Here is a 27,450-nt window from a genome sequence, read left to right on the forward strand (position 1 = left end):
CTTAAACCCAACATTATTGTGGAGTGACTGAGTTTTCCTAAACAACAACAAAGCATGATGCATGTATTTCTGAACGTTTCTTATTGTCTCCTGATTGGGTTTTATAGGTTGATGTTTAAGACCTGGGATGTATGGACGTCTTCATTGACAGAATTAGTCTGGAGACTGCTCACTGTGTTGTCGTGCGCCAACAACTTCAACAACACGTAGAACAAGACAACACAGTCAGTGTCTGTGCCTTGTCAGAAATAATGTGGCCCGGTTTCCACACCCATGACTTGTCCATTTGAGCGTGCATGTTAGTCCAAGAGGAGACTTCATCTGGGTTCAGGAAACCAGCCATTTAAGTCACATTTTTCACTGGATCTCCCATTGAAACCAATGCATGACTAAGGGAACATTTTACTTAGGGCCCCTAAATGAATGAAATGTTTTAATTCAGTTTCCTCTGTCTACAGCTCACTGTCTCCGTCTCTGTCTCTCTCCGTCTCTGTCTGTCTCTGTCTCTCTCTCTGTTCCAGGGCATTGAGCGTCTGAAGGGGGAGAAGGCCAGGTGGGAGAAGACTTCCTGCTGGGAGGCAATGAAGTCAGCGTTTGGAGGGCCCTTCTCCCCATCCTGGCTCAGTCCCTTCTCTGACCTCCGCTGTACGAGGGATCCCAATGACCACGTGGTGCTGCCGCAGGGGGAGATCATCGAGGACGACGTCATAGAGATACCGCTGGTCTAGTGTCATAAGACTCCCATAGAACTAGAATGAATAGAATGGGTGTGGAACCTCACACCCTGGCAGGTTTGACTGGTGAACTCCTGGGTACAAGGTCTATGGAAGCCTGCTATTGTGATTCATTATGGCATCGTTGACATAATAATTAGGAGGGTGCATACATTTGTCCTATTTCAGACATGTACCAGTGTGAATTGGACATTTTTAGTTTTCTGCATATCCCAACTCTCCCTGAGACACCCTCGGAGTGTGGGGGGGGGGTCTGGACTAGGCTTCTATAGAGAGACGCCAGTTCTATTCATTCTATTTCTACACAGACTCCACCCGGTCTAGTGCGGCGTCCTCCCTACAGTGCTACTGCTGCTTGGACCAAAGCCATTAAAAGGGATCCTGCACCAAATGTCCTTTTTAGAATGAGCCACAACATGTCCCAGGTCTTATACCCCCTGGTGATGTGAACGAGGTACGAGAGTCCCAACGAAGACGAGTTGGATTGACCCAAACGGGCTCCTTCAGTAGTCCCGAGCAGCTCCTGCATACACAGCTCTACGTGGTTCAGTTGTATTACGGGAAGACCTCCTAGAAAACGACCTGTGGACTATGCAGAATCTAGACGGTCCGTGGCCTGTCCTCTAATCTTACTTCACCAAGTGCCTTTTTTATAAACTGTCAAGTTGAGAATTTATAGTTACTGGCCTTGTACTGTAAAGTATGCAAATGAGGTGGTAACAGTTTTAACTTTTTTTCTATTTGTATTATCATGTCAGAGAATTACATTACCTTTAAGTGTGTTAATTAAAGGGCCTTATCTAAACAATTCATTCTTTTCATCTGGAAAATGTAGAGAGAACACTTTTATTGGGGGGGGGGGGGGGGGGGGGGGGGGTTAGGTGATAGTTGGGGGGGTGGGGGTTAGGTGATAGTTGGGGGGGGGGTTAGGTGATAGTTGGGGGGGGGGGGGTTAGGTGATAGTTGGGGGGCGGGTTAGGTGATAGTTGGGGGGGGGGGGTTAGGTGATAGTTGGGGGGGGGGGGGGGGTTAGGTGATGGTGGATGGTTTCTACTGTACTTTCTACGATGGTTACTAGGGAGGACTACGATGGTTACTAGGGAGGACTACGATGGTTACTAGGGAGGACTTCTACAGTCAAATGAATGCTCCATATCATGGGACCACTATTGTTTACTTTTAACATTTGAATAAAAGGGAAGTTGTCGTTGATATCGTACTTTATCCATGTATTGATTGGTTCTCATATTAGTTTATCCATGTATTGATTGGTTCTCATATTAGTTTATCCATGTATTGATTGGTTCTCATATTAGTTTATCCATGTATTGATTGGTTCTCATATTAGTTTATCCATGTATTGATTGGTTCTCATATTAGTTTGACTACAGAATGAAAAACATGTCAGAGATTAAGTGACAAGATATTTCATGTAAAGGTTTATTTACAAAACTCTAATTTCAATAAATTGATATGCATTTAGTCTTTCAGGTCACTACAATATTGTCAATAAAATATACATATCAACAGTAGTATTCAAAATTCTTTGTTTGCATAATAATGTAGTGTTGAAAAGCCTGATCATGTTTGTGTATGGAGTGCAGACCTTGGTCATATCGTACATTAGAATCCATGTAAAGTCAGGCGTAACATGTTAGAATCCGTGTACAGTCAGGTGTAACATGTTAGAATCCGTGTACAGTCAGGTGTAACATGTTAGAATCCATGTAAAGTCAGGTGTAACATGTTAGAATCCATGTAAAGTCAGGCGTAACATGTTAGAATCCGTGTACAGTCAGGTGTAACATGTTAGAATCCATGTAAAGTCAGGTGTAACATGTTAGAATCCATGTACAGGCAGGTGTAACATGTTAGAATCCGTGTACAGTCAGGTGTAACATGTTAGAATCCATGTACAGGCAGGTGTAACATGTTAGAATCCGTGTACAGTCAGATGTAACATGTTAGAATCCGTGTACAGTCAGGCGTAACATGTACAGTCAGGCGTAACATGTTAGAATCCGTGTACAGTCAGGTGTAACATGTTAGAATCCGTGTACAGTCAGGCGTAACATGTACAGTTAGGTGTAACATGTACAGTCAGGCGTAACATGTTAGAATCCGTGTACAGTCAGGTGTAACATGTTAGAATCCGTGTACAGTCAGGTGTAACATGTACAGTCAGGTGTAACATGTTAGAATCCGTGTACAGTCAGGCGTAACATGTTAGAATCCGTGTACAGTCAGGTGTAACATGTACAGTTAGGTGTAACATGTACAGTCAGGCGTAACATGTTAGAATCCGTGTACAGTGAGGCGTAACATGTTAGAATCCGTGTACAGTCAGGTGTAACATGTTAGAATCCGTGTACAGTCAGGCGTAACATGTTAGAATCCGTGTACAGTCAGGCGTAACATGTTAGAATCCGTGTACAGTCAGGTGTAACATGTTAGAATCCGTGTACAGTCAGGTGTAACATGTTAGAATCCATGTACAGTCAGGCGTAACATGTTAGAATCCGTGTACAGTCAGGTGTAACATGTTAGAATCCGTATACAGTCAGGTGTAACGTGTTAGAATCCGTGTACAGTCAGGCGTAACATGTTAGAATCCGTGTACAGTCAGGCGTAACATGTTAGAATCCGTGTACAGTCAGGTGTAACATCAAAGCCCTTTTGTGGTAATAGAACATGGTTCTCGTGAAATCCAGATGATTTGAGCCAGAAAGCGTTTGTTTAACGGCGAGGCGGTCCAGTGGGGTGATTGACGCAGTGGAATTGTTATTACACTTCTTATTCCACATGTGGACAGTCCTTCACTCTTCCTTCTTGGCCTCTGCTGGTTGGGAAGTTGATCCGTGCAGCACCAGTAAACCTGAGAGCGTTAGAGAGATGCCCACCCACCACAGTGCTGCGTGGGTCTCGCCAAAGAGCAGCTTCCCAAGGAATGCCTAAACACAGTACAGACTATGGAAGTGGGATTGGCAACATAAATAGCCTAAAATACCTGTATTCATACAGTGATTCACAGATGTCATTGCGCCAATAATGCTGTTCCACTATGGTCTTATGGTCAATGTTCTATAGCGCCAAAGGCCTACTGTACTGTGTTCATATAAATTGGATAGCTGAGATCTGGGGTCATATTCATAAAGCGTCTCAGAGGAGCAGTGCCGATCTAGGATCAGGTCCTCCTGACTTAATCATTACGATCTAAAAGGTGAAATTGATCCTCTGGTTAACACTCCTACTCAGACATTTTATGAATACGTGCCGTGATGGATATCAACCAGTTGCTCTACTCACAGAGGAAACAAAGTTGGATGCAGTGGTGGTGACCGTGGCCCGGGCTGAGGAGGAGGAGTGTCTCAGAGCCTTGGAGAAGAAGGTCCACATCACAGCATTACTGGTGAACAGCAGTCCTCCACACAGCAACCGCAGAGGGATGTGGAGCTGGAATACAATAGGACTTGTTAGTGGTCTCTGGTAGAATGGTATCTGTCTCACACACACATTCTATCTCTCACACACAAATTCTTTCTCTCAGTCTCCCTCTGACACATACACACTTTGAAAATTATACATCCATATAGATACTCTCACCCATTCGCAGGGTGATGTTTCCGCCTGAATAATCCTGTAGTCCCCATCCTGAAACCAGGTTTTCAGCCCTGTTTCACACATCCCTTTGAGGTAGTCTGAGCCCAGAGATAGCTTGGCTGACGAGGAGGCGACGGCTCCAAGAAAGCCCGCTAATAATGCGTAAAACGCACCTGAAATCATGTTTATTTAGCATCTAAACTAGACTTTACTCTCACATATTTGACTACTTCCTTGTCTAAAAGGCTTCACTCGGTTCAACCAATCAGACTCACCTCTGGGATCATATGACCTTCAGCAGGCGCAGGGTGATGACGATTTAATGTCACGCTAAACACGACGGGCTAAACACAACCTGAAATTACCTTTCTTTCCTTAATTTGTTCTAACTCTCAAAATGGCTAAGATGAATAAGGGTCCGAAAGCGAACGTATCGTGGGTGAAACCAGCAGAACCGTCATTTTTAAAGAAATTCAAGAAAGATGTTGGCTTTAAGGAAGGACCCACCATTGATACCAAGGTATTTCGCTAATGTGCTACGTTAACTAGCCTATGTAAAATGTACTAACGTTAACCTTAGGTGGGATGCAGAGCTACAGTATATACGTGACTGTATGGCAAGCCCGCTGGAGAGCTATGTAAAGGTTTTAGTTCGAGTCCTGCGCTAACATCTTGATTCAGCTAGTCAAGTAACGTTATTAGCTAGCTCTACAGGAGAGTTGACCACCCTTCAAAATGATTGGGTTTTCTCTCGCATAATTCAATTCCTTGACCACTATAGATATTCCATTGACACGAAGGGCTATTTTTGCAGATATGTGTACCTTTTATCATGGAAAGGGCGGCTGGTATGATGTGAATATGGTGATATTCAACCTTGTCACTGTTCCCGCAGCGTTTAGAGATGCCAGCCTTGGAGGATGACAGTGGCAGTGATCGTGAAGATGAGCTGCCTCAAGTTGTCATTCTCAAAAAGGGAGATTTAAGCGCTGAAGAAGTGTTACAGATAAAAGAGGTAAAGGATGGTACAGAAAAAGGTAAATAAATCATATATAATAGCCTAAACTATCAAATTAACTTGGTGTTAATTGGAGTGTGTCTCTGTACTGTGTGTCTGTCTGTACCGTGTGTCTGTCTGTCTACCGTGTCTACTGAGTGTATACAGGGTCTGTGTGTCTCTGTACTGTGTGTCTGTCTGTACTGTCTACTGTGTGTATACAGGGTCTGTGTACTTAATCTGCCTCTTCTCCTTGCTGCCTACAGAAGACAAGCCTCCCGCGGACGGAAAGATCCTGTTCAAGAAGCCCACGAAGCGCTCCTCCGACAAGTTCCAGGGCATCACCGCCAGCTCTAACAAGAAGAAGAAGAGTGAAGGAGGAGATGAAGAGAAAAAGGAGGAGAAGTCTGAAAAGAAGGTGAAAAACAAGAGTCTTCTCTCTTTCGGAGAGGATGAGGATGAGGACTAGAAGTTAATTCACCGCAGGGATTTCAGACTAGAACAATCAACCGCTCATCAGACTAGAGCAATCATCCGCTCTTGGATTATGGAACTGATCTACTGCGGTTGTTGGTTTTTACTATGGGCAAAAAGACCCAACATAGAATAGCTCATACATCGTAGTTTGTCCCACTAGACTAAGATCCTTAGACATTACGGGTCATCCCCTCTCTTCTGGAGGTGGAATCCCCTCTCTTCTGGAGGTGGAATCCCCTCTCTTCTGGAGGTGGAATCTGGAAATGTATCTGAAACAAACCCCATCATCACATTCACGATCAAAGACCTTTAGATACATAAGATGCATGCTGTTATTCTTTGTCGACTGTAAGATATGTCTCTGCTGTTGGAAATGTTGTGACTCACTGTGGGCCTATTATCCATCCATTACAACTGGAGTCGTCCGTCCTTCAGTGGACCCTCTGGACTTTTTCCTACAGCCAACACAGGGTCTGGATCTAAGATTTAATCAAGGTAACCCGTGTGACAACAGCTACTAAGGGGGAAGAAATGAGCTGGTGGTTTTGGTCAAAAAAAATATATTCTGGAGAGTTGATGTGATACTTTCCTACTTCTAGAGTCAATAATTCATTGGATGTAGAAATATGTTTTAGCTTCGACATCTTTTGAAGCTCTGTTGTCGAAGTTAAATACTTCATTGTTGTTGTTATGCCAAGGTGTTGGATTTTTCTGTGATTTGTATTGTGCGTTTTTTTTTTTAAATGATGTTTTTTAGTTGAATAAGTTTGAAATGTAACTATTAAAATACATCAAGGCCTTACGATAGCATAATACTATAGGATGTTCTGTAGAAAGCAGGTCTGTCAGTAGGTCATGTTGCAAAAATGTCTCTCATTAGCAAATACCTTTTTACAGTTTTCACAATATGCAGAGAAAGGTCTGTGAAAACAGAGAGAGATACATTTTTATTATCCATAGAAAATAGTGTCACTTTTACATTTTAAACCTTACGAGAACATGTGGCCCTTCAAATCACAGAGGACTGATTTAGTTACCAGGATGATAAATCCCAGAGGACTGATTTAGTTACCAGGATGCTAAATCACAGAGGACTGGATTTAGTTACCAGGATGATAAATCACAGAGGACTGATTTTAATCACCTAGGTAGTTAAACTGATAAGAAAGACGGTTCGGAGGTTGGGGTGGTAACGGGTGACCAAAAATAACTATCTGAAAGCCATGCCTCCAATAAGCCACGCCTTCAATCTGATAGGCTGCCACCTCTACAATATATATTTAAAAAGGTAAAAAAAAAAAAAAACTCCTACCATCACAAAAAGGATCCGGTTTGAATCTTTACGCAGGAGTTCCTCGACGACCCTTTTCAGAGGGGTTTCTCTAGGAACCTTTTCAGAGGGGTTCCTCGACGACCCTTTTCAGAGGGGTTCCTCGACGACCCTTTTCAGAGGGGTTCCTCGACGACCCTTTTCAGAGGGGTTTCTCGAGGAACCTTTTCAGAGGGGTTTCTCGAGGAACCTTTTCAGAGGGGTTTCTCGAGGAACCTTTTTCAAATGTAAACGTTCCGCCGGTGTGGCAAACAGAAAGGTTCTTCCAGACACCTTTACTTTTAAGAGTATAATGACCAGTCATTCGGGCCCCACCGTTCTGTTGGTTGCTCTTGCCAACTCCGTTGCTGTCATTGCCACGACAATGATTTGGTATGACGCCATAAACAGACTGGCACTCGGACTAAGTCCCTGGCGGTAGAACCTGTGAAGGCATCTTCATCATAAATCGACCCACAAAACCTGACGTTAGTAAACCACATTAGATGATATAGGGAAACAAATGAAACCCTTTTTTAATAATGGTATAAAAAATATTTAAAAAACATTGAAATAATTGTCTACCTACCACCTGAATGCAGTAGGGTACAGCTACTATACATGTAAAAACATTGAAATAATTGCCTACCTACCACCTGCATGCAGTAGGGGTACAGGTACTATACATGCAAAAACATTGAAATAATTGCCTACCTACCACCTGAATGCAGTAGGGTACAGGTACTATACATGTAAAAACATTGAAATAATTGTCTACCTACCACCTGAATGCAGTAGGGTACAGGTACTATACATGCAAAAACACATTGAAATAATAGCCTACCTACCACCTGAATGCAGTAGGGTACAGGTACTATACATGCAAAAACATTTTTTAGACTCTTGCCATTCACAAATGTATCTGTCAATCAATACACTCTTAGAATTAGTGGTGTCTCGAACCCTGGAGTTCCTCAAGAACCTATGCATATCCCAACGTTGGAATAGTTTCCGCTTTATTACTGTATGTAATCAGCCATGTTAATATTATTAGTATATTAGAATATGTAATATGCATAAATATTCAAGGAACATTTTAAATTGCAGTGTACTAACTTAACATGAACAGGAATGACATTTACGCTAACGGGTGACCAAAAATAACTATCTGAAAGCCATGCCTCCAATCTGATAGGCTGCCACCTCTACAATATATATTTAAAAAGTTTAAAAAAAATAAATAACTCCTACCATCACAAAAAGGATCCGGTTTGAATCTTTGAAAAGGTTCCTCGAGAAACCCCTCTGAAAAGGGTCGTCGAGGAACTCCTGCGTAGAGGGGTTTCTCGAGGAACCTTTTCAGAGGGGTTTCTCGAGGAACCTTTTCAGAGGGGTTTCTCGAGGAACCTTTTCAGAGGGGTTTCTCGACGACCCTTTTCAGAGGGGTTCCTCGACGACCCTTTTCCAAATGTAAACGTTCCGCCGGTGTGGCAAACAGAAAGGTTCTTCCAGACACCTTTACGTTTAAGAGTATAATGACCTGTCATTCAGGCCCCACCGTTCTAGCAAAAAAAAAAAAAATGGTGGGGTTTGCCTGTTATGCATGTTATTTTGGCATTAATACGTGTCACATAACATTGCAAACAATGTAAAAAAACAACAACACAAAAACAAACAAAAAAAATAAAAAAAACACAAAAACCCCCAAACAATTGAGTTAATAAAGCCACATACAAACTTGGTCTCTTTTTTGCTTTCTTGAGTAAGGCAGGTCCAAAATGCAGGTGTTTCAGGCTTGCTCAGTGCTTAATGTAGTGGGGCAGCCAGCGGAAAATACAGAGCTTAGGGGTTGGTAATGTTCTCTGGTTGCGCTGTGATTGGCTCAGTGTTCTGTCAGTCATGGGGACACTACGTCACCTCAAAATCGAAGGGTAGAGCTTGAAAATTCAAGCCCCTTGGGTGTTGCCATAGAGTTACATTAGAAGTGTCCATCCAAGAAGGCTCAAGGTCATTGGCCACAGATAAAATTACTTTAAATCACGTTATATCTAAAGCAGCTTTGATTGGACTGATCATGTCAACATCATACTTTCAAAATCTTAGCTAGCAGTCATCATCATGAATCAAGTGAACAATCTACTGGCAAATCCTTTTTAATCCTTTTCATATGAAGATAAATAATTAAAAGAAATTATAGATACAATGTACTGGTGCTCATCGGCCATTGGACATAAACATTACACAAGTTGGAAATCGCAAATTCAACAATGAGTGGTTTAGAAGGAATCAGTGACTAACTGCAATCACTAGCCTGCTATTCAGTGCAGTGGCTGTGTGGTCCCAAGTCTGTGTTTAAGGGTCTCTTTTCCAAGCTTAAAAGGATAAACATTCCACATTAACCATGCTGTCAATCCAGCATGATTTCTGCCGTGCTCAAAACAACTGGAAACTGGGAAATTGGATTTCAGTGAGTTCAAGACAACTGGGAACTCGGGGGGAAAAAACGAGCTCCGACTGGGAAATAAAAGTTTGGAATGGTCATCCAACTCGGAATTGCAAGTCGGAAAGTCAGGCCTCTTTCTAGAGCTCCGACCTGAAGATCACTGACGTCATCATGATTCAAACTAGTTTTTTTCTCCCAGAGTTTCCAGTTGTCTTGAAAGCAACATAAATCCAGAGAATACCAGTCTTTGATGACCAAGTTTGATGACAAAATTTGCCCACGAAGGACCATCGCACCACATTCCTGTTCAAGTGAACACATCACAACAAGGTGAGTCCAAAAATGTATTGTACGCTGCTTCATGAATGATGTAATATGCCAGGGAGATATGCACTGTAGCTAAGAAAGTAATACTAACTGTATGTTTTGTAGTTAGCTGTTAGGCCAAATTAGGGTGAGGGACATGGGCTACTATCTTCAGCTCTTAATTTTGTCTTCTGTTCTGACTTGGTGGTGCCCATGTAGCCTATAGCCTGTCTTAAAGAAATGTCATCATCAAATATTGTAAGAGCTTTCATTGTCTGCTTATATGCCGCCTTTATTTATCCTACGGTTCTGACTTGGTGCACAGGGAGAATACTGTAAGAACTTCTGAATTCTGTCGCTGTCCATTTCTAAAGTGCTGAACAAATAGTTATATTGACTATGCCCGTCCTAGCTCACTCATTAATGTCTTAATCGAAATGACAGATTGCCTCTTATCCGCTCGTTGTCCCATTATGCCATAGTTTGTACATCTCAATTGTCAGTAGAAACCTACATTTGTTTAAGCAAGTCAGCCATATCAGCTATGTTTTTTTTTAAAGGCAGTAAATGAGGCTGAATGAACTGTTTCGCTGCCAGACAAGGCTCCGCTGATAGCCAGGTGTAGCAGTGGTAAGGTGTTGGGACTCTGCTGTTGAGACTCTGTTGTTGGGACAGCATTATGTAGGCCCTAACACGTTTGTGGCGCTGTTTGTCACCGTTATAGTGCAATTCATGTATTGTTTAGTGTTTTGTTGTGAGTTTGCTAGCATGCATCTCAAAAAATATAAACATCTTTGCCCCACCAAGATTTACATGCTAAAATCACCACTGATAATGATTGTGGATTTCAATTAGTGAGGCAAGGACTGCATTTACAATTTTCCCAGAGTGCACTTGTTCCCTTTGTAAAAAAACAATTTATGACTCCATTGGGATTGACTGTAAAGTAATGTCATTAAAATGATGTGAATGGCAGTGAAAACAGTATCAAATGACAGAAGTTCCCGCTGGGGAAAAATGTAGTAATTCCATTCTATTCTAATTAACGATTTTGAAATGGGCCACATAAACGAATTACTTCTCACAAAGTTAATTATGTTCCAACACCCCCCCCTAATTGAAAGGGCAATGTCTAGTCTCGTCAGCATGGTTAAATAAGGAAATCATAAAAAGTGCATTTGAGACCAATGCTGACTGGTGTCCATTGAGCCACTTTTGAGCCCTAATGGCTGGCTAGTAGCATCGGAGGTCATTCAGGCTCAATAACACTGAAGGAAACTGACATCCACCCGTAGATATGGTATGTCAATGTGAGGTACTGATTCACCATAGACACTTAGCAGCACCCGTGGCGCATCACTTTAACACAACAATATTGTAAAGACCATCTACTCTGTAACTTTTGGTCCCTGAACCTTGGAGGGTGGGGTGGGAGGGGGGGGAGAGAGGGAAGGGAAGGGAGGAGAGGGAGGGAGGGGGGAGAGAGGGGGGGAGGGAAGGGAAGGGAGGGGAAGGGGTGGGAGGGAGGGGGTGGGGAGGGGAGGGAAGGGAGGCAGGGAGGGAGGGGGGGAGGGAAGGTAGGGTGGGAAGGGAGGGGGGTGGGAGGGAGGGGGTGGGAAGGGGTGGGAGGGAGGGGAGGGTGGGGTGGGGGGGAGGGAGGGGGAGGGAAGGGTGGGGTGGGAGGAAGGGGTTGGGGAGGGAGGGAAGGGGTAGGGGAGGAAGGGAGGGGGAGGGAGGGAAGGGGTAGGGGAGGAAGGGAGGGGGAAAGGGGAGGGAAGGGGTAGGGGAGGAAGGGAGGGGGAAAGGGGAGGGAAGGGGTAGGGGAGGAAGGGAGGGGGGGAGGGGGAGGAAGGGGTAGGGGAGGAAGGGAGGGGGGGAAAGGGGAGGGAAGGGGTAGGGGAGGAAGGGAGGGGGAAAGGGGAGGGAAGGGGTAGGGGAGGAAGGGAGGGGGAAAGGGGAGGGAAGGGGTAGGGGAGGAAGGGAGGGGGAAAGGGGAGGGAAGGGGTAGGGGAGGAAGGGAGGGGGGGAGGGGGAGGAAGGGAGGGGGGAAGGGGAGGGGAGGGAAGGGTTGGCCCTTGTTTGAAAGAACAGCTTCTCTATAGATAGAGGTCAGAGGAGAGCAGCTGGAGAGGAGAGATGGAGCTCTGCTATCTGAGGTTAGCCTAGCATACCTAGCTAGCTGCACTCACAGGTGCTCTGGGTGACTCTGTAGACAGGAGATCATTTCCTGTACCGGCTTGCCCTCGAAACAGATCTGATACACTGCCACAAACAGAGGGAACCTGGGAAAGACACAGACACGAGTTAAAATGGAAAGATACAACCACCTCTCTCTCTCTCCCGTCATTAGATCAAGTCTGGGCTCATGGCTGGGACCACGGGGTTATACAGGTGGAATGGGTGACAGACTACATTTATCTAGGCTCTGTACCTGGATCGATGAGAGAGAGAGAGACAGAGAGAGACAGAGAGAGAGAGACAGAGAGAGAGAGACAGAGAGAGAGACAGAGAGAGAGAGAGAGACAGAGACAGAGACAGAGAGACAGAGAGAGAGAGAGAGAGACAGAGAGAGAGAGAGACAGAGACAGAGACAGAGAGGGACTCACTTCTCCACCAGTCCCTTCTGTTTGAGGATGTGGTAGACTTCAGCTGAGGTAGCAGGACCCTGGAGCTTCTGTCCATTCAACATCTCCTGCTCCAGGACCTCAATAGTCTAGCAGGGAGGCACATACAGGACATATTACCATGTATCTGTGTTGGAGTTAGGCCTATACTGTTTACGTTGCCATGGGGGGGGTGTAACGTTGACACGGGGGGGTGTAACGTTGCCATGGGGTGGTGTAACGTTGCCACGGGGTGGTGTAATGTTGCCATGTGGTGGTGTAATGGTGTCATGGGGTGGTGTAACGTCACCATGGGGTGGTATAACGTTGACATGGGGTGGTATAACGTCGACATGGGGTGGTATAACGTCGACATGGGGTGGTATAACGTCACCATGGGGTGGTATAACGTCACCATGGGGTGGTATAACGTCGACATGGGGTGGTATAACGTCACCATGGGGTGGTATAACGTCGACATGGGGTGGTATAACGTTGCCATGGGGTGGTATAACGTCGACATGGGGTGGTATAACGTTGCCATGGGGTGGTGTAACGTTGACATGGGGTGGTGTAACGTTGACATGGGGGGGTGTAACGTCGACATGGGGTGGTATAACGTTGACATGGGGTGGTATAACGTCGACATGGGGTGGTATAACGTTGACATGGGGTGGTATAACGTCGACATGGGGTGGTATAACGTCACCATGGGGTGGTGTAACGTCACCATGGGGTGGTGTAACGTCACCATGGGGTGGTGTAACGTCACCATGGGGTGGTATAACGTCACCATGGGGTGGTATAACGTTGACATGGGGTGGTATAACGTCGACATGGGGTGGTATAACGTTGACATGGGGTGGTATAACGTTGACATGGGGGGGTGTAACATAGCCACGGGGTGGTGTAACGTTGTGGTGTAACGTTGTCATGGGGTGGTGTAACGTTGACATGGGGTGGTGTAACGTTGACACGGGGTGGTGTAACGTTGTCATGGGGTGGTGTAACGTTGTGGTGTAACGTTGACACGGGGTGGTGTAACGTTGTCATGGGGTGGTGTAACGTTGGGCGTTGGTCCGGGGTGGTGTTACGTTGCCACGGGGTGGTGTAACGTTGGGCGTTGGTCCGGGGGGGTGTAACGTTGGGCGTTGGTCCGGGGGGGTGTAACGTTGGGCGTTGGTCCGGGGGGGTGTAACGTTGCCACGGGGTGGTGTAACGTTGGGCGTTGGTCCGGGGTGGTGTAACGTTGGGCGTTGGTCCGGGGTGATGTAACGTTGGGCGTTGGTCCTTACCTTTCCTGTCTTGGCGAAGGCCTCGGCCACGCGTCGGTTGCGTCCTCCATAGCAGGTCGTGATGAGGTCAGCCACGCCGCAGCTCTCCAGGAAGGTTGCAGAGGAGACAACGCCATCTTTACTGAAGAGCTTGGCGAAGGCTATCATCTCCATCAGTCCCAGTCTGATTACCGCTGCCTTGGTGTTGTCCCCACACCTCAGCCCATCACAGAACCCTGCTCCAACCGCTACGATGTTCTGAGGAAGAGAGAGGAAAACATACAGGAAACAGGTTGTTACCACGTCATTACCATTTTACAATGGAAGTATCCATTTTACCATGCACACACACACCCCTACCGTGCACACACACACCCCTACCGTGCACACACACCCCCCTACCGTGACCACACACACCCCTACCGTGCACACACACACTACCGTGCACATACACACTACCATGCACACACACCCCTACCGTGCACACACACACTACCGTGCACACACACACACCCCTACCGTGCACACACACACCCCTACCGTGCACACACACCCCTACCGTGCACACACACACTACCGTGCACATACACACACGCTGGGGCGAGTACGTAAGAGTTACCTACAGGGCTCCACAGAGCTCTACAGTGTATTAGAGTTACCTACAGGGCTCCACAGAGCTCTACAGTGTATTAGAGTTACCTTCAGGGCTCCACAGAGCTCTACAGTGTATTAGAGTTACCTACAGGGCTCCACAGAGCTCTACAGTGTATTAGAGTTACCTTCAGGGCTCTACAGAGCTCTACAGTGTATTAGAGTTACCTTCAGGGCTCTACAGAGCTCTACAGTGTATTAGAGTTACCTACAGGCCTCCACAGAGCTCTACAGTGTATTAGAGTTACCTACAGGGCTCCACAGAGCTCTACAGTGTATTAGAGTTACCTTCAGGGCTCCACAGAGCTCTACAGTGTATTAGAGTTACCTTCAGGGCTCTACAGAGCTCTACAGTGTATTAGAGTTACCTTCAGGGCTCCACAGAGCTCTACAGTGTATTAGTTACCTTCAGGGCTCCACAGAGCTCTACAGTGTATTAGAGTTACCTTCAGGGCTCCACAGAGCTCTACAGTGTATTAGAGTTACCTACAGGGCTCCACAGAGCTCTACAGTGTATTAGAGTTACCTTCAGGGCTCCACAGAGCTCCACAGTGTATTAGTTACCTTCAGGGCTCCACAGAGCTCTACAGTGTATTAGAGTTACCTTCAGGGCTCCACAGAGCTGCACAGTGTATTAGTTACCTTCAGGGCTCCACAGAGCTCTACAGTGTATTAGAGTTACCTTCAGGGCTCTACAGAGCTCTACAGTGTATTAGAGTTACCTACAGGGCTCCACAGAGCTCTACAGTGTATTAGAGTTACCTACAGGGCTCCACAGAGCTCCACAGTGTATTAGAGTTACCTTCAGGGCTCTACAGAGCTCTACAGTGTATTAGTTACCTTCAGGGCTCCACAGAGCTCTACAGTGTATTAGAGTTACCTTCAGGGCTCCACAGAGCTCTACAGTGTATTAGAGTTACCTACAGGGCTCCACAGAGCTCTACAGTGTATTAGTTACCTTCAGGGCTCCACAGAGCTCCACAGTGTATTAGTTACCTTCAGGGCTCCACAGAGCTCTACAGTGTATTAGAGTTACCTACAGGGCTCCACAGAGCTCTACAGTGTATTAGTTACCTTCAGGGCTCCACAGAGCTCTACAGTGTATTAGAGTTACCTTCAGGGCTCCACAGAGCTCTACAGTGTATTAGAGTTACCTACAGGGCTCCACAGAGCTCTACAGTGTATTAGAGTTACCTACAGGGCTCCACAGAGCTCTACAGTGTATTAGAGTTACCTTCAGGGCTCCACAGAGCTCTACAGTGTATTAGTTACCTTCAGGGCTCCACAGGGCTCCACAGTGTATTAGTTACCTTCAGGGCTCCACAGAGCTCCAGAGTGTATTAGTTACCTACAGGGCTCTACAGAGCTCTACAGTGTATTAGAGTTACCTTCAGGGCTCCACAGAGCTCTACAGTGTATTAGAGTTACCTTCAGGGCTCCACAGAGCTCCACAGTGTATTAGAGTTACCTTCAGGGCTCCACAGAGCTCTACAGTGTATTAGAGTTACCTACAGGGCTCTACAGAGCTCTACTGTGTATTAGAGTTACCTACAGGGCTCCACAGAGCTCCACAGTGTATTAGTTACCTTCAGGGCTCCACAGTGTATTAGTTACCTTCAGGGCTCCACAGAGCTCCACAGTGTATTAGAGTTACCTACAGGGCTCTACAGAGCTCTACAGTGTATTAGAGTTACCTTCAGGGCTCCACAGAGCTCTACAGTGTATTAGAGTTACCTACAGGGCTCTACAGAGCTCTACTGTGTATTAGAGTTACCTTCAGGGCTCCACAGAGCTCCACAGTGTATTAGAGTTACCTTCAGGGCTCCACAGTGTATTAGAGTTACCTACAGGGCTCTACAGAGCTCTACTGTGTATTAGAGTTACCTTCAGGGCTCCACAGAGCTCTACAGTGTATTAGAGTTACCTTCAGGGCTCCACAGTGTATTAGAGTTACCTTCAGGGCTCCACAGAGCTCTACAGTGTATTAGAGTTACCTTCAGGGCTCCACAGAGCTGCACAGTGTATTAGTTACCTTCAGGGCTCCACAGAGCTCTACAGTGTATTAGAGTTACCTTCAGGGCTCCACAGGGCTCCACAGTGTATTAGTTACCTTCAGGGCTCCACAGAGCTCTACAGTGTATTAGAGTTACCTTCAGGGCTCCACAGGGCTCCACAGTGTATTAGTTACCTTCAGGGCTCCACAGAGCTCCACAGTGTATTAGTTACCTTCAGGGCTCCACAGAGCTCTACAGTGTATTAGAGTTACCTTCAGGGCTCTACAGAGCTCCACAGTGTATTAGAGTTACCTTCAGGGCTCCACAGAGCTCTACAGTGTATTAGAGTTACCTACAGGGCTCCACAGAGCTCTACAGTGTATTAGAGTTACCTTCAGGGCTCCACAGAGCTCTACAGTGTATTAGAGTTACCTACAGGGCTCCACAGAGCTCTACAGTGTATTAGAGTTACCTACAGGGCTCCACAGAGCTCTACAGTGTATTAGAGTTACCTTCAGGGCTCCACAGAGCTCTACAGTGTATTAGTTACCTTCAGGGCTCCACAGGGCTCCACAGTGTATTAGTTACCTTCAGGGCTCCACAGAGCTCCACAGTGTATTAGTTACCTACAGGGCTCTACAGAGCTCTACAGTGTATTAGAGTTACCTTCAGGGCTCCACAGAGCTCTACAGTGTATTAGAGTTACCTTCAGGGCTCCACAGAGCTCCGCAGTGTATTAGAGTTACCTTCAGGGCTCCACAGAGCTCTACAGTGTATTAGAGTTACCTACAGGGCTCTACAGAGCTCTACTGTGTATTAGAGTTACCTACAGGGCTCCACAGAGCTCCACAGTGTATTAGAGTTACCTACAGGGCTCTACAGAGCTCTACAGTGTATTAGAGTTACCTTCAGGGCTCCACAGTGTATTAGTTACCTTCAGGGCTCCACAGAGCTCCACAGTGTATTAGAGTTACCTACAGGGCTCTACAGAGCTCTACAGTGTATTAGAGTTACCTTCAGGGCTCCACAGAGCTCTACAGTGTATTAGAGTTACCTACAGGGCTCTACAGAGCTCTACTGTGTATTAGAGTTACCTTCAGGGCTCCACAGAGCTCCACAGTGTATTAGAGTTACCTTCAGGGCTCCACAGTGTATTAGAGTTACCTACAGGGCTCTACAGAGCTCTACTGTGTATTAGAGTTACCTTCAGGGCTCCACAGAGCTCTACAGTGTATTAGAGTTACCTTCAGGGCTCCACAGTGTATTAGAGTTACCTTCAGGGCTCCACAGAGCTGCACAGTGTATTAGTTACCTTCAGGGCTCCACAGAGCTCTACAGTGTATTAGAGTTACCTTCAGGGCTCCACAGGGCTCCACAGTGTATTAGTTACCTTCAGGGCTCCACAGAGCTCTACAGTGTATTAGAGTTACCTTCAGGGCTCCACAGGGCTCCACAGTGTATTAGTTACCTTCAGGGCTCCACAGAGCTCCACAGTGTATTAGTTACCTTCAGGGCTCCACAGAGCTCTACAGTGTATTAGAGTTACCTTCAGGGCTCTACAGAGCTCTACAGTGTATTAGAGTTACCTACAGGGCTCCACAGAGCTCTACAGTGTATTAGAGTTACCTACAGGGCTCCACAGAGCTCCACAGTGTATTAGAGTTACCTTCAGGGCTCTACAGAGCTCTACAGTGTATTAGTTACCTTCAGGGCTCCACAGAGCTCTACAGTGTATTAGAGTTACCTTCAGGGCTCCACAGAGCTCTACAGTGTATTAGAGTTACCTACAGGGCTCCACAGAGCTCTACAGTGTATTAGTTACCTTCAGGGCTCCACAGAGCTCCACAGTGTATTAGTTACCTTCAGGGCTCCACAGAGCTCTACAGTGTATTAGAGTTACCTACAGGGCTCCACAGAGCTCTACAGTGTATTAGTTACCTTCAGGGCTCCACAGAGCTCTACAGTGTATTAGAGTTACCTTCAGGGCTCCACAGAGCTCTACAGTGTATTAGAGTTACCTACAGGGCTCCACAGAGCTCTACAGTGTATTAGAGTTACCTACAGGGCTCCACAGAGCTCTACAGTGTATTAGAGTTACCTTCAGGGCTCCACAGAGCTCTACAGTGTATTAGTTACCTTCAGGGCTCCACAGGGCTCCACAGTGTATTAGTTACCTTCAGGGCTCCACAGAGCTCCACAGTGTATTAGTTACCTACAGGGCTCTACAGAGCTCTACAGTGTATTAGAGTTACCTTAAGGGCTCCACAGTGTATTAGAGTTACCTTCAGGGCTCTACAGTGTATTAGAGTTACCTTCAGGGCTCCACAGAGCTCTACAGTGTATTAGAGTTACCTACAGGGCTCTACAGAGCTCTACTGTGTATTAGAGTTACCTACAGGGCTCCACAGAGCTCCACAGTGTATTAGTTACCTTCAGGGCTCCACAGTGTATTAGAGTTACCTTCAGGGCTCCACAGAGCTCTACAGTGTATTAGAGTTACCTACAGGGCTCCACAGAGCTCTACAGTGTATTAGAGTTACCTACAGGGCTCCACAGAGCTCTACAGTGTATTAGAGTTACCTTCAGGGCTCCACAGTGTATTAGAGTTACCTTCAGGGCTCCACAGTGTATTAGAGTTACCTTCAGGGCTCCACAGTGTATTAGAGTTACCTTCAGGGCTCCACAGAGCTCTACAGTGTATTAGTTACCTTCAGGGCTCCACAGAGCTCCACAGTGTATTAGTTACCTTCAGGGCTCCACAGTGTATTAGAGTTACCTTCAGGGCTCCACAGAGCTCCACAGTGTATTAGTTACCTTCAGGGCTCCACAGAGCTCCACAGTGTATTAGTTACCTTCAGTGCTCTACAGTGTATTAGAGTTACCTACAGGGCTCCACAGAGCTCTACAGTGTATTAGTTACCTTCAGGGCTCCACAGGGCTCCACAGTGTATTAGTTACCTTCAGGGCTCCACAGAGCTCCACAGTGTATTAGTTACCTACAGGGCTCTACAGAGCTCTACAGTGTATTAGAGTTACCTTCAGGGCTCCACAGAGCTCTACAGTGTATTAGAGTTACCTTCAGGGCTCCACAGAGCTCCACAGTGTATTAGAGTTACCTTCAGGGCTCCACAGAGCTCTACAGTGTATTAGAGTTACCTACAGGGCTCTACAGAGCTCTACTGTGTATTAGAGTTACCTACAGGGCTCCACAGAGCTCCACAGTGTATTAGAGTTACCTACAGGGCTCTACAGAGCTCTACAGTGTATTAGAGTTACCTTCAGGGCTCCACAGTGTATTAGTTACCTTCAGGGCTCCACAGAGCTCCACAGTGTATTAGAGTTACCTACAGGGCTCTACAGAGCTCTACAGTGTATTAGAGTTACCTTCAGGGCTCCACAGAGCTCTACAGTGTATTAGAGTTACCTACAGGGCTCTACAGAGCTCTACTGTGTATTAGAGTTACCTTCAGGGCTCCACAGAGCTCCACAGTGTATTAGAGTTACCTTCAGGGCTCCACAGTGTATTAGAGTTACCTACAGGGCTCTACAGAGCTCTACTGTGTATTAGAGTTACCTTCAGGGCTCCACAGAGCTCTACAGTGTATTAGAGTTACCTTCAGGGCTCCACAGTGTATTAGAGTTACCTTCAGGGCTCCACAGAGCTCTACAGTGTATTAGAGTTACCTTCAGGGCTCCACAGAGCTGCACAGTGTATTAGTTACCTTCAGGGCTCCACAGAGCTCTACAGTGTATTAGAGTTACCTTCAGGGCTCCACAGGGCTCCACAGTGTATTAGTTACCTTCAGGGCTCCACAGAGCTCTACAGTGTATTAGAGTTACCTTCAGGGCTCCACAGGGCTCCACAGTGTATTAGTTACCTTCAGGGCTCCACAGAGCTCCACAGTGTATTAGTTACCTTCAGGGCTCCACAGAGCTCTACAGTGTATTAGAGTTACCTTCAGGGCTCTACAGAGCTCTACAGTGTATTAGAGTTACCTACAGGGCTCCACAGAGCTCTACAGTGTATTAGAGTTACCTACAGGGCTCCACAGAGCTCCACAGTGTATTAGAGTTACCTTCAGGGCTCTACAGAGCTCTACAGTGTATTAGTTACCTTCAGGGCTCCACAGAGCTCTACAGTGTATTAGAGTTACCTTCAGGGCTCCACAGAGCTCTACAGTGTATTAGAGTTACCTACAGGGCTCCACAGAGCTCTACAGTGTATTAGTTACCTTCAGGGCTCCACAGAGCTCCACAGTGTATTAGTTACCTTCAGGGCTCCACAGAGCTCTACAGTGTATTAGAGTTACCTACAGGGCTCCACAGAGCTCTACAGTGTATTAGTTACCTTCAGGGCTCCACAGAGCTCTACAGTGTATTAGAGTTACCTTCAGGGCTCCACAGAGCTCTACAGTGTATTAGAGTTACCTACAGGGCTCCACAGAGCTCTACAGTGTATTAGAGTTACCTACAGGGCTCCACAGAGCTCTACAGTGTATTAGAGTTACCTTCAGGGCTCCACAGAGCTCTACAGTGTATTAGTTACCTTCAGGGCTCCACAGGGCTCCACAGTGTATTAGTTACCTTCAGGGCTCCACAGAGCTCCACAGTGTATTAGTTACCTACAGGGCTCTACAGAGCTCTACAGTGTATTAGAGTTACCTTCAGGGCTCCACAGTGTATTAGAGTTACCTTCAGGGCTCTACAGTGTATTAGAGTTACCTTCAGGGCTCCACAGAGCTCTACAGTGTATTAGAGTTACCTACAGGGCTCTACAGAGCTCTACTGTGTATTAGAGTTACCTACAGGGCTCCACAGAGCTCCACAGTGTATTAGTTACCTTCAGGGCTCCACAGTGTATTAGAGTTACCTTCAGGGCTCCACAGAGCTCTACAGTGTATTAGAGTTACCTACAGGGCTCCACAGAGCTCTACAGTGTATTAGAGTTACCTACAGGGCTCCACAGAGCTCTACAGTGTATTAGAGTTACCTTCAGGGCTCCACAGTGTATTAGAGTTACCTTCAGGGCTCCACAGTGTATTAGAGTTACCTTCAGGGCTCCACAGTGTATTAGAGTTACCTTCAGGGCTCCACAGAGCTCTACAGTGTATTAGTTACCTTCAGGGCTCCACAGAGCTCCACAGTGTATTAGTTACCTTCAGGGCTCCACAGTGTATTAGAGTTACCTTCAGGGCTCCACAGAGCTCCACAGTGTATTAGTTACCTTCAGGGCTCCACAGAGCTCCACAGTGTATTAGTTACCTTCAGTGCTCTACAGTGTATTAGAGTTACCTACAGGGCTCCACAGAGCTCTACAGTGTATTAGAGTTACCTTCAGGGCTCCACAGAGCTCTACAGTGTATTAGAGTTACCTTCAGGGCTCCACAGAGCTCTACAGTGTATTAGTTACCTACAGGGCTCCACAGAGCTCCACAGTGTATTAGTTACCTACAGGGCTCCACAGAGCTCTACAGTGTATTAGAGTTACCTTCAGGGCTCCACAGAGCTCCACAGTGTATTAGAGTTACCTTCAGGGCTCCACAGAGCTCCACAGTGTATTAGTTACCTTCAGGGCTCCACAGAGCTCCACAGTGTATTAGAGTTACCTTCAGGGCTCTACAGTGTATTAGAGTTACCTTCAGGGCTCCACAGAGCTCCACAGTGTATTAGTTACCTTCAGGGCTCCACAGAGCTCCACAGTGTATTAGAGTTACCTTCAGGGCTCTACAGTGTATTAGAGTTACCTTCAGGGCTCTACAGTGTATTAGAGTTACCTTCAGGGCTCCACAGAGCTCCACAGTGTATTAGTTACCTTCAGGGCTCCACAGAGCTCCACAGTGTATTAGTTACCTTCAGGGCTCCACAGAGCTCCACAGTGTATTAGAGTTACCTTCAGGGCTCCACAGAGCTCCACAGTGTATTAGAGTTACCTACAGGGCTCCACAGAGCTCCACAGTGTATTAGTTACCTTCAGGGCTCCACAGTGTATTAGTTACCTTCAGGGCTCCACAGAGCTCCACAGTGTATTAGAGTTACCTACAGGGCTCTACAGAGCTCTACAGTGTATTAGAGTTACCTTCAGGGCTCCACAGAGCTCTACAGTGTATTAGAGTTACCTACAGGGCTCTACAGAGCTCTACTGTGTATTAGAGTTACCTTCAGGGCTCCACAGAGCTCCACAGTGTATTAGAGTTACCTTCAGGGCTCCACAGTGTATTAGAGTTACCTACAGGGCTCTACAGAGCTCTACTGTGTATTAGAGTTACCTTCAGGGCTCCACAGAGCTCTACAGTGTATTAGAGTTACCTTCAGGGCTCCACAGTGTATTAGAGTTACCTTCAGGGCTCCACAGAGCTCTACAGTGTATTAGAGTTACCTTCAGGGCTCCACAGAGCTGCACAGTGTATTAGTTACCTTCAGGGCTCCACAGAGCTCTACAGTGTATTAGAGTTACCTTCAGGGCTCCACAGGGCTCCACAGTGTATTAGTTACCTTCAGGGCTCCACAGAGCTCTACAGTGTATTAGAGTTACCTTCAGGGCTCCACAGGGCTCCACAGTGTATTAGTTACCTTCAGGGCTCCACAGAGCTCCACAGTGTATTAGTTACCTTCAGGGCTCCACAGAGCTCTACAGTGTATTAGAGTTACCTTCAGGGCTCTACAGAGCTCCACAGTGTATTAGAGTTACCTTCAGGGCTCCACAGAGCTCTACAGTGTATTAGAGTTACCTACAGGGCTCCACAGAGCTCTACAGTGTATTAGAGTTACCTTCAGGGCTCCACAGAGCTCTACAGTGTATTAGAGTTACCTACAGGGCTCCACAGAGCTCTACAGTGTATTAGAGTTACCTACAGGGCTCCACAGAGCTCTACAGTGTATTAGAGTTACCTTCAGGGCTCCACAGAGCTCTACAGTGTATTAGTTACCTTCAGGGCTCCACAGGGCTCCACAGTGTATTAGTTACCTTCAGGGCTCCACAGAGCTCCACAGTGTATTAGTTACCTACAGGGCTCTACAGAGCTCTACAGTGTATTAGAGTTACCTTCAGGGCTCCACAGAGCTCTACAGTGTATTAGAGTTACCTTCAGGGCTCCACAGAGCTCCACGTGTATTAGAGTTACCTTCAGGGCTCCACAGAGCTCTACAGTGTATTAGAGTTACCTACAGGGCTCTACAGAGCTCTATTGTGTATTAGAGTTACCTACAGGGCTCCACAGAGCTCCACAGTGTATTAGAGTTACCTACAGGGCTCTACAGAGCTCTACAGTGTATTAGAGTTACCTTCAGGGCTCCACAGTGTATTAGTTACCTTCAGGGCTCCACAGAGCTCCACAGTGTATTAGAGTTACCTACAGGGCTCTACAGAGCTCTACAGTGTATTAGAGTTACCTTCAGGGCTCCACAGAGCTCTACAGTGTATTAGAGTTACCTACAGGGCTCTACAGAGCTCTACTGTGTATTAGAGTTACCTTCAGGGCTCCACAGAGCTCCACAGTGTATTAGAGTTACCTTCAGGGCTCCACAGTGTATTAGAGTTACCTACAGGGCTCTACAGAGCTCTACTGTGTATTAGAGTTACCTTCAGGGCTCCACAGAGCTCTACAGTGTATTAGAGTTACCTTCAGGGCTCCACAGTGTATTAGAGTTACCTTCAGGGCTCCACAGAGCTCTACAGTGTATTAGAGTTACCTTCAGGGCTCCACAGAGCTGCACAGTGTATTAGTTACCTTCAGGGCTCCACAGAGCTCTACAGTGTATTAGAGTTACCTTCAGGGCTCCACAGGGCTCCACAGTGTATTAGTTACCTTCAGGGCTCCACAGAGCTCTACAGTGTATTAGAGTTACCTTCAGGGCTCCACAGGGCTCCACAGTGTATTAGTTACCTTCAGGGCTCCACAGAGCTCCACAGTGTATTAGTTACCTTCAGGGCTCCACAGAGCTCTACAGTGTATTAGAGTTACCTTCAGGGCTCTACAGAGCTCTACAGTGTATTAGAGTTACCTACAGGGCTCCACAGAGCTCTACAGTGTATTAGAGTTACCTACAGGGCTCCACAGAGCTCCACAGTGTATTAGAGTTACCTTCAGGGCTCTACAGAGCTCTACAGTGTATTAGTTACCTTCAGGGCTCCACAGAGCTCTACAGTGTATTAGAGTTACCTTCAGGGCTCCACAGAGCTCTACAGTGTATTAGAGTTACCTACAGGGCTCCACAGAGCTCTACAGTGTATTAGTTACCTTCAGGGCTCCACAGAGCTCCACAGTGTATTAGTTACCTTCAGGGCTCCACAGAGCTCTACAGTGTATTAGAGTTACCTACAGGGCTCCACAGAGCTCTACAGTGTATTAGTTACCTTCAGGGCTCCACAGAGCTCTACAGTGTATTAGAGTTACCTTCAGGGCTCCACAGAGCTCTACAGTGTATTAGAGTTACCTACAGGGCTCCACAGAGCTCTACAGTGTATTAGAGTTACCTACAGGGCTCCACAGAGCTCTACAGTGTATTAGAGTTACCTTCAGGGCTCCACAGAGCTCTACAGTGTATTAGTTACCTTCAGGGCTCCACAGGGCTCCACAGTGTATTAGTTACCTTCAGGGCTCCACAGAGCTCCACAGTGTATTAGTTACCTACAGGGCTCTACAGAGCTCTACAGTGTATTAGAGTTACCTTAAGGGCTCCACAGTGTATTAGAGTTACCTTCAGGGCTCTACAGTGTATTAGAGTTACCTTCAGGGCTCCACAGAGCTCTACAGTGTATTAGAGTTACCTACAGGGCTCTACAGAGCTCTACTGTGTATTAGAGTTACCTACAGGGCTCCACAGAGCTCCACAGTGTATTAGTTACCTTCAGGGCTCCACAGTGTATTAGAGTTACCTTCAGGGCTCCACAGAGCTCTACAGTGTATTAGAGTTACCTACAGGGCTCCACAGAGCTCTACAGTGTATTAGAGTTACCTACAGGGCTCCACAGAGCTCTACAGTGTATTAGAGTTACCTTCAGGGCTCCACAGTGTATTAGAGTTACCTTCAGGGCTCCACAGTGTATTAGAGTTACCTTCAGGGCTCCACAGTGTATTAGAGTTACCTTCAGGGCTCCACAGAGCTCTACAGTGTATTAGTTACCTTCAGGGCTCCACAGAGCTCCACAGTGTATTAGTTACCTTCAGGGCTCCACAGTGTATTAGAGTTACCTTCAGGGCTCCACAGAGCTCCACAGTGTATTAGTTACCTTCAGGGCTCCACAGAGCTCCACAGTGTATTAGTTACCTTCAGTGCTCTACAGTGTATTAGAGTTACCTACAGGGCTCCACAGAGCTCTACAGTGTATTAGTTACCTTCAGGGCTCCACAGGGCTCCACAGTGTATTAGTTACCTTCAGGGCTCCACAGAGCTCCACAGTGTATTAGTTACCTACAGGGCTCTACAGAGCTCTACAGTGTATTAGAGTTACCTTCAGGGCTCCACAGAGCTCTACAGTGTATTAGAGTTACCTTCAGGGCTCCACAGAGCTCCACAGTGTATTAGAGTTACCTTCAGGGCTCCACAGAGCTCTACAGTGTATTAGAGTTACCTACAGGGCTCTACAGAGCTCTACTGTGTATTAGAGTTACCTACAGGGCTCCACAGAGCTCCACAGTGTATTAGAGTTACCTACAGGGCTCTACAGAGCTCTACAGTGTATTAGAGTTACCTTCAGGGCTCCACAGTGTATTAGTTACCTTCAGGGCTCCACAGAGCTCCACAGTGTATTAGAGTTACCTACAGGGCTCTACAGAGCTCTACAGTGTATTAGAGTTACCTTCAGGGCTCCACAGAGCTCTACAGTGTATTAGAGTTACCTACAGGGCTCTACAGAGCTCTACTGTGTATTAGAGTTACCTTCAGGGCTCCACAGAGCTCCACAGTGTATTAGAGTTACCTTCAGGGCTCCACAGTGTATTAGAGTTACCTACAGGGCTCTACAGAGCTCTACTGTGTATTAGAGTTACCTTCAGGGCTCCACAGAGCTCTACAGTGTATTAGAGTTACCTTCAGGGCTCCACAGTGTATTAGAGTTACCTTCAGGGCTCCACAGAGCTCTACAGTGTATTAGAGTTACCTTCAGGGCTCCACAGAGCTGCACAGTGTATTAGTTACCTTCAGGGCTCCACAGAGCTCTACAGTGTATTAGAGTTACCTTCAGGGCTCCACAGGGCTCCACAGTGTATTAGTTACCTTCAGGGCTCCACAGAGCTCTACAGTGTATTAGAGTTACCTTCAGGGCTCCACAGGGCTCCACAGTGTATTAGTTACCTTCAGGGCTCCACAGAGCTCCACAGTGTATTAGTTACCTTCAGGGCTCCACAGAGCTCTACAGTGTATTAGAGTTACCTTCAGGGCTCTACAGAGCTCTACAGTGTATTAGAGTTACCTACAGGGCTCCACAGAGCTCTACAGTGTATTAGAGTTACCTACAGGGCTCCACAGAGCTCCACAGTGTATTAGAGTTACCTTCAGGGCTCTACAGAGCTCTACAGTGTATTAGTTACCTTCAGGGCTCCACAGAGCTCTACAGTGTATTAGAGTTACCTTCAGGGCTCCACAGAGCTCTACAGTGTATTAGAGTTACCTACAGGGCTCCACAGAGCTCTACAGTGTATTAGTTACCTTCAGGGCTCCACAGAGCTCCACAGTGTATTAGTTACCTTCAGGGCTCCACAGAGCTCTACAGTGTATTAGAGTTACCTACAGGGCTCCACAGAGCTCTACAGTGTATTAGTTACCTTCAGGGCTCCACAGAGCTCTACAGTGTATTAGAGTTACCTTCAGGGCTCCACAGAGCTCTACAGTGTATTAGAGTTACCTACAGGGCTCCACAGAGCTCTACAGTGTATTAGAGTTACCTACAGGGCTCCACAGAGCTCTACAGTGTATTAGAGTTACCTTCAGGGCTCCACAGAGCTCTACAGTGTATTAGTTACCTTCAGGGCTCCACAGGGCTCCACAGTGTATTAGTTACCTTCAGGGCTCCACAGAGCTCCACAGTGTATTAGTTACCTACAGGGCTCTACAGAGCTCTACA

The 27,450-nt window shown here is 46.6% G+C and overlaps 4 protein-coding genes across 9 annotated transcripts in view; 2 read left to right on the forward strand and 2 right to left on the reverse strand.

The window, feature by feature from the left end:
* Positions 1–1,588, forward strand: part of zdhhc3a (zinc finger DHHC-type palmitoyltransferase 3a) — a 31,475-nt gene extending 29,887 nt beyond the window's left edge. For all 6 annotated transcript variants that reach the window (XM_055924609.1, XM_055924613.1, XM_055924612.1 and 3 more), the window contains one exon: positions 522–1,588. In XM_055924609.1, the coding sequence (XP_055780584.1) occupies positions 522–728 (207 nt within the window). In that variant the 3' untranslated portion in view covers positions 729–1,588. The remainder of the gene's footprint in view (positions 1–521) is intronic.
* Positions 1,589–2,150: 562 nt separating this feature from the next.
* Positions 2,151–4,539, reverse strand: LOC129856878 (transmembrane protein 42-like). The gene is made up of 3 exons (XM_055924618.1): positions 4,338–4,539; positions 4,041–4,187; positions 2,151–3,685 (listed from the first exon to the last, which is right to left on the reverse strand). Exons 1-3 carry the CDS (start codon positions 4,515–4,517, stop codon positions 3,551–3,553), a joined length of 462 nt encoding a protein of 153 aa, XP_055780593.1. The 5' UTR covers positions 4,518–4,539; the 3' UTR covers positions 2,151–3,550.
* An 87-nt stretch (positions 4,540–4,626) lies between these two features.
* On the forward strand, positions 4,627–6,610 carry kiaa1143 (KIAA1143 ortholog). Its single transcript, XM_055924617.1, has 3 exons — positions 4,627–4,854; positions 5,230–5,371; positions 5,598–6,610. The coding sequence occupies exons 1-3, from the start codon at positions 4,732–4,734 to the stop codon at positions 5,798–5,800; spliced, it is 468 nt and encodes a 155-aa protein (XP_055780592.1). The 5' UTR covers positions 4,627–4,731; the 3' UTR covers positions 5,801–6,610.
* Positions 6,611–11,900: 5,290 nt separating this feature from the next.
* Positions 11,901–27,450, reverse strand: part of gpd1l (glycerol-3-phosphate dehydrogenase 1 like) — a 29,852-nt gene continuing 14,302 nt past the window's right edge. The window contains exons 6-8 of the mRNA XM_055924620.1: positions 13,765–14,001; positions 12,473–12,579; positions 11,901–12,148 (exon numbers count right to left, since the gene is read on the reverse strand). Of these exons, the coding sequence (XP_055780595.1) occupies positions 12,052–12,148; positions 12,473–12,579; positions 13,765–14,001 (441 nt within the window). The 3' untranslated portion in view covers positions 11,901–12,051. The remainder of the gene's footprint in view (positions 12,149–12,472; positions 12,580–13,764; positions 14,002–27,450) is intronic.

This window comes from Salvelinus fontinalis, chromosome 6 (genome assembly GCF_029448725.1).
Source record: "Salvelinus fontinalis isolate EN_2023a chromosome 6, ASM2944872v1, whole genome shotgun sequence".
NCBI lineage: Eukaryota > Metazoa > Chordata > Actinopteri > Salmoniformes > Salmonidae > Salvelinus > Salvelinus fontinalis.

Coding starts and splice junctions, on each gene's coding strand:
- LOC129856878 (XM_055924618.1), bottom strand. CDS start 4,517: ATGATTTCAGGTGCGTTTTACGCATTATTAGCGGGCTTTCTTGGAGCC. Junction 4,188..4,337: donor AAACATCACCCTGCGAATGG/GTGAGAGTATCT, acceptor ATTGTATTCCAG/CTCCACATCCCTCTGCGGTT. Junction 3,686..4,040: donor CATCCAACTTTGTTTCCTCT/GTGAGTAGAGCA, acceptor TACTGTGTTTAG/GCATTCCTTGGGAAGCTGCT.
- kiaa1143 (XM_055924617.1), top strand. CDS start 4,732: ATGGCTAAGATGAATAAGGGTCCGAAAGCGAACGTATCGTGGGTGAAA. Junction 4,855..5,229: donor GACCCACCATTGATACCAAG/GTATTTCGCTAA, acceptor CTGTTCCCGCAG/CGTTTAGAGATGCCAGCCTT. Junction 5,372..5,597: donor AAAGGATGGTACAGAAAAAG/GTAAATAAATCA, acceptor TGCTGCCTACAG/AAGACAAGCCTCCCGCGGAC.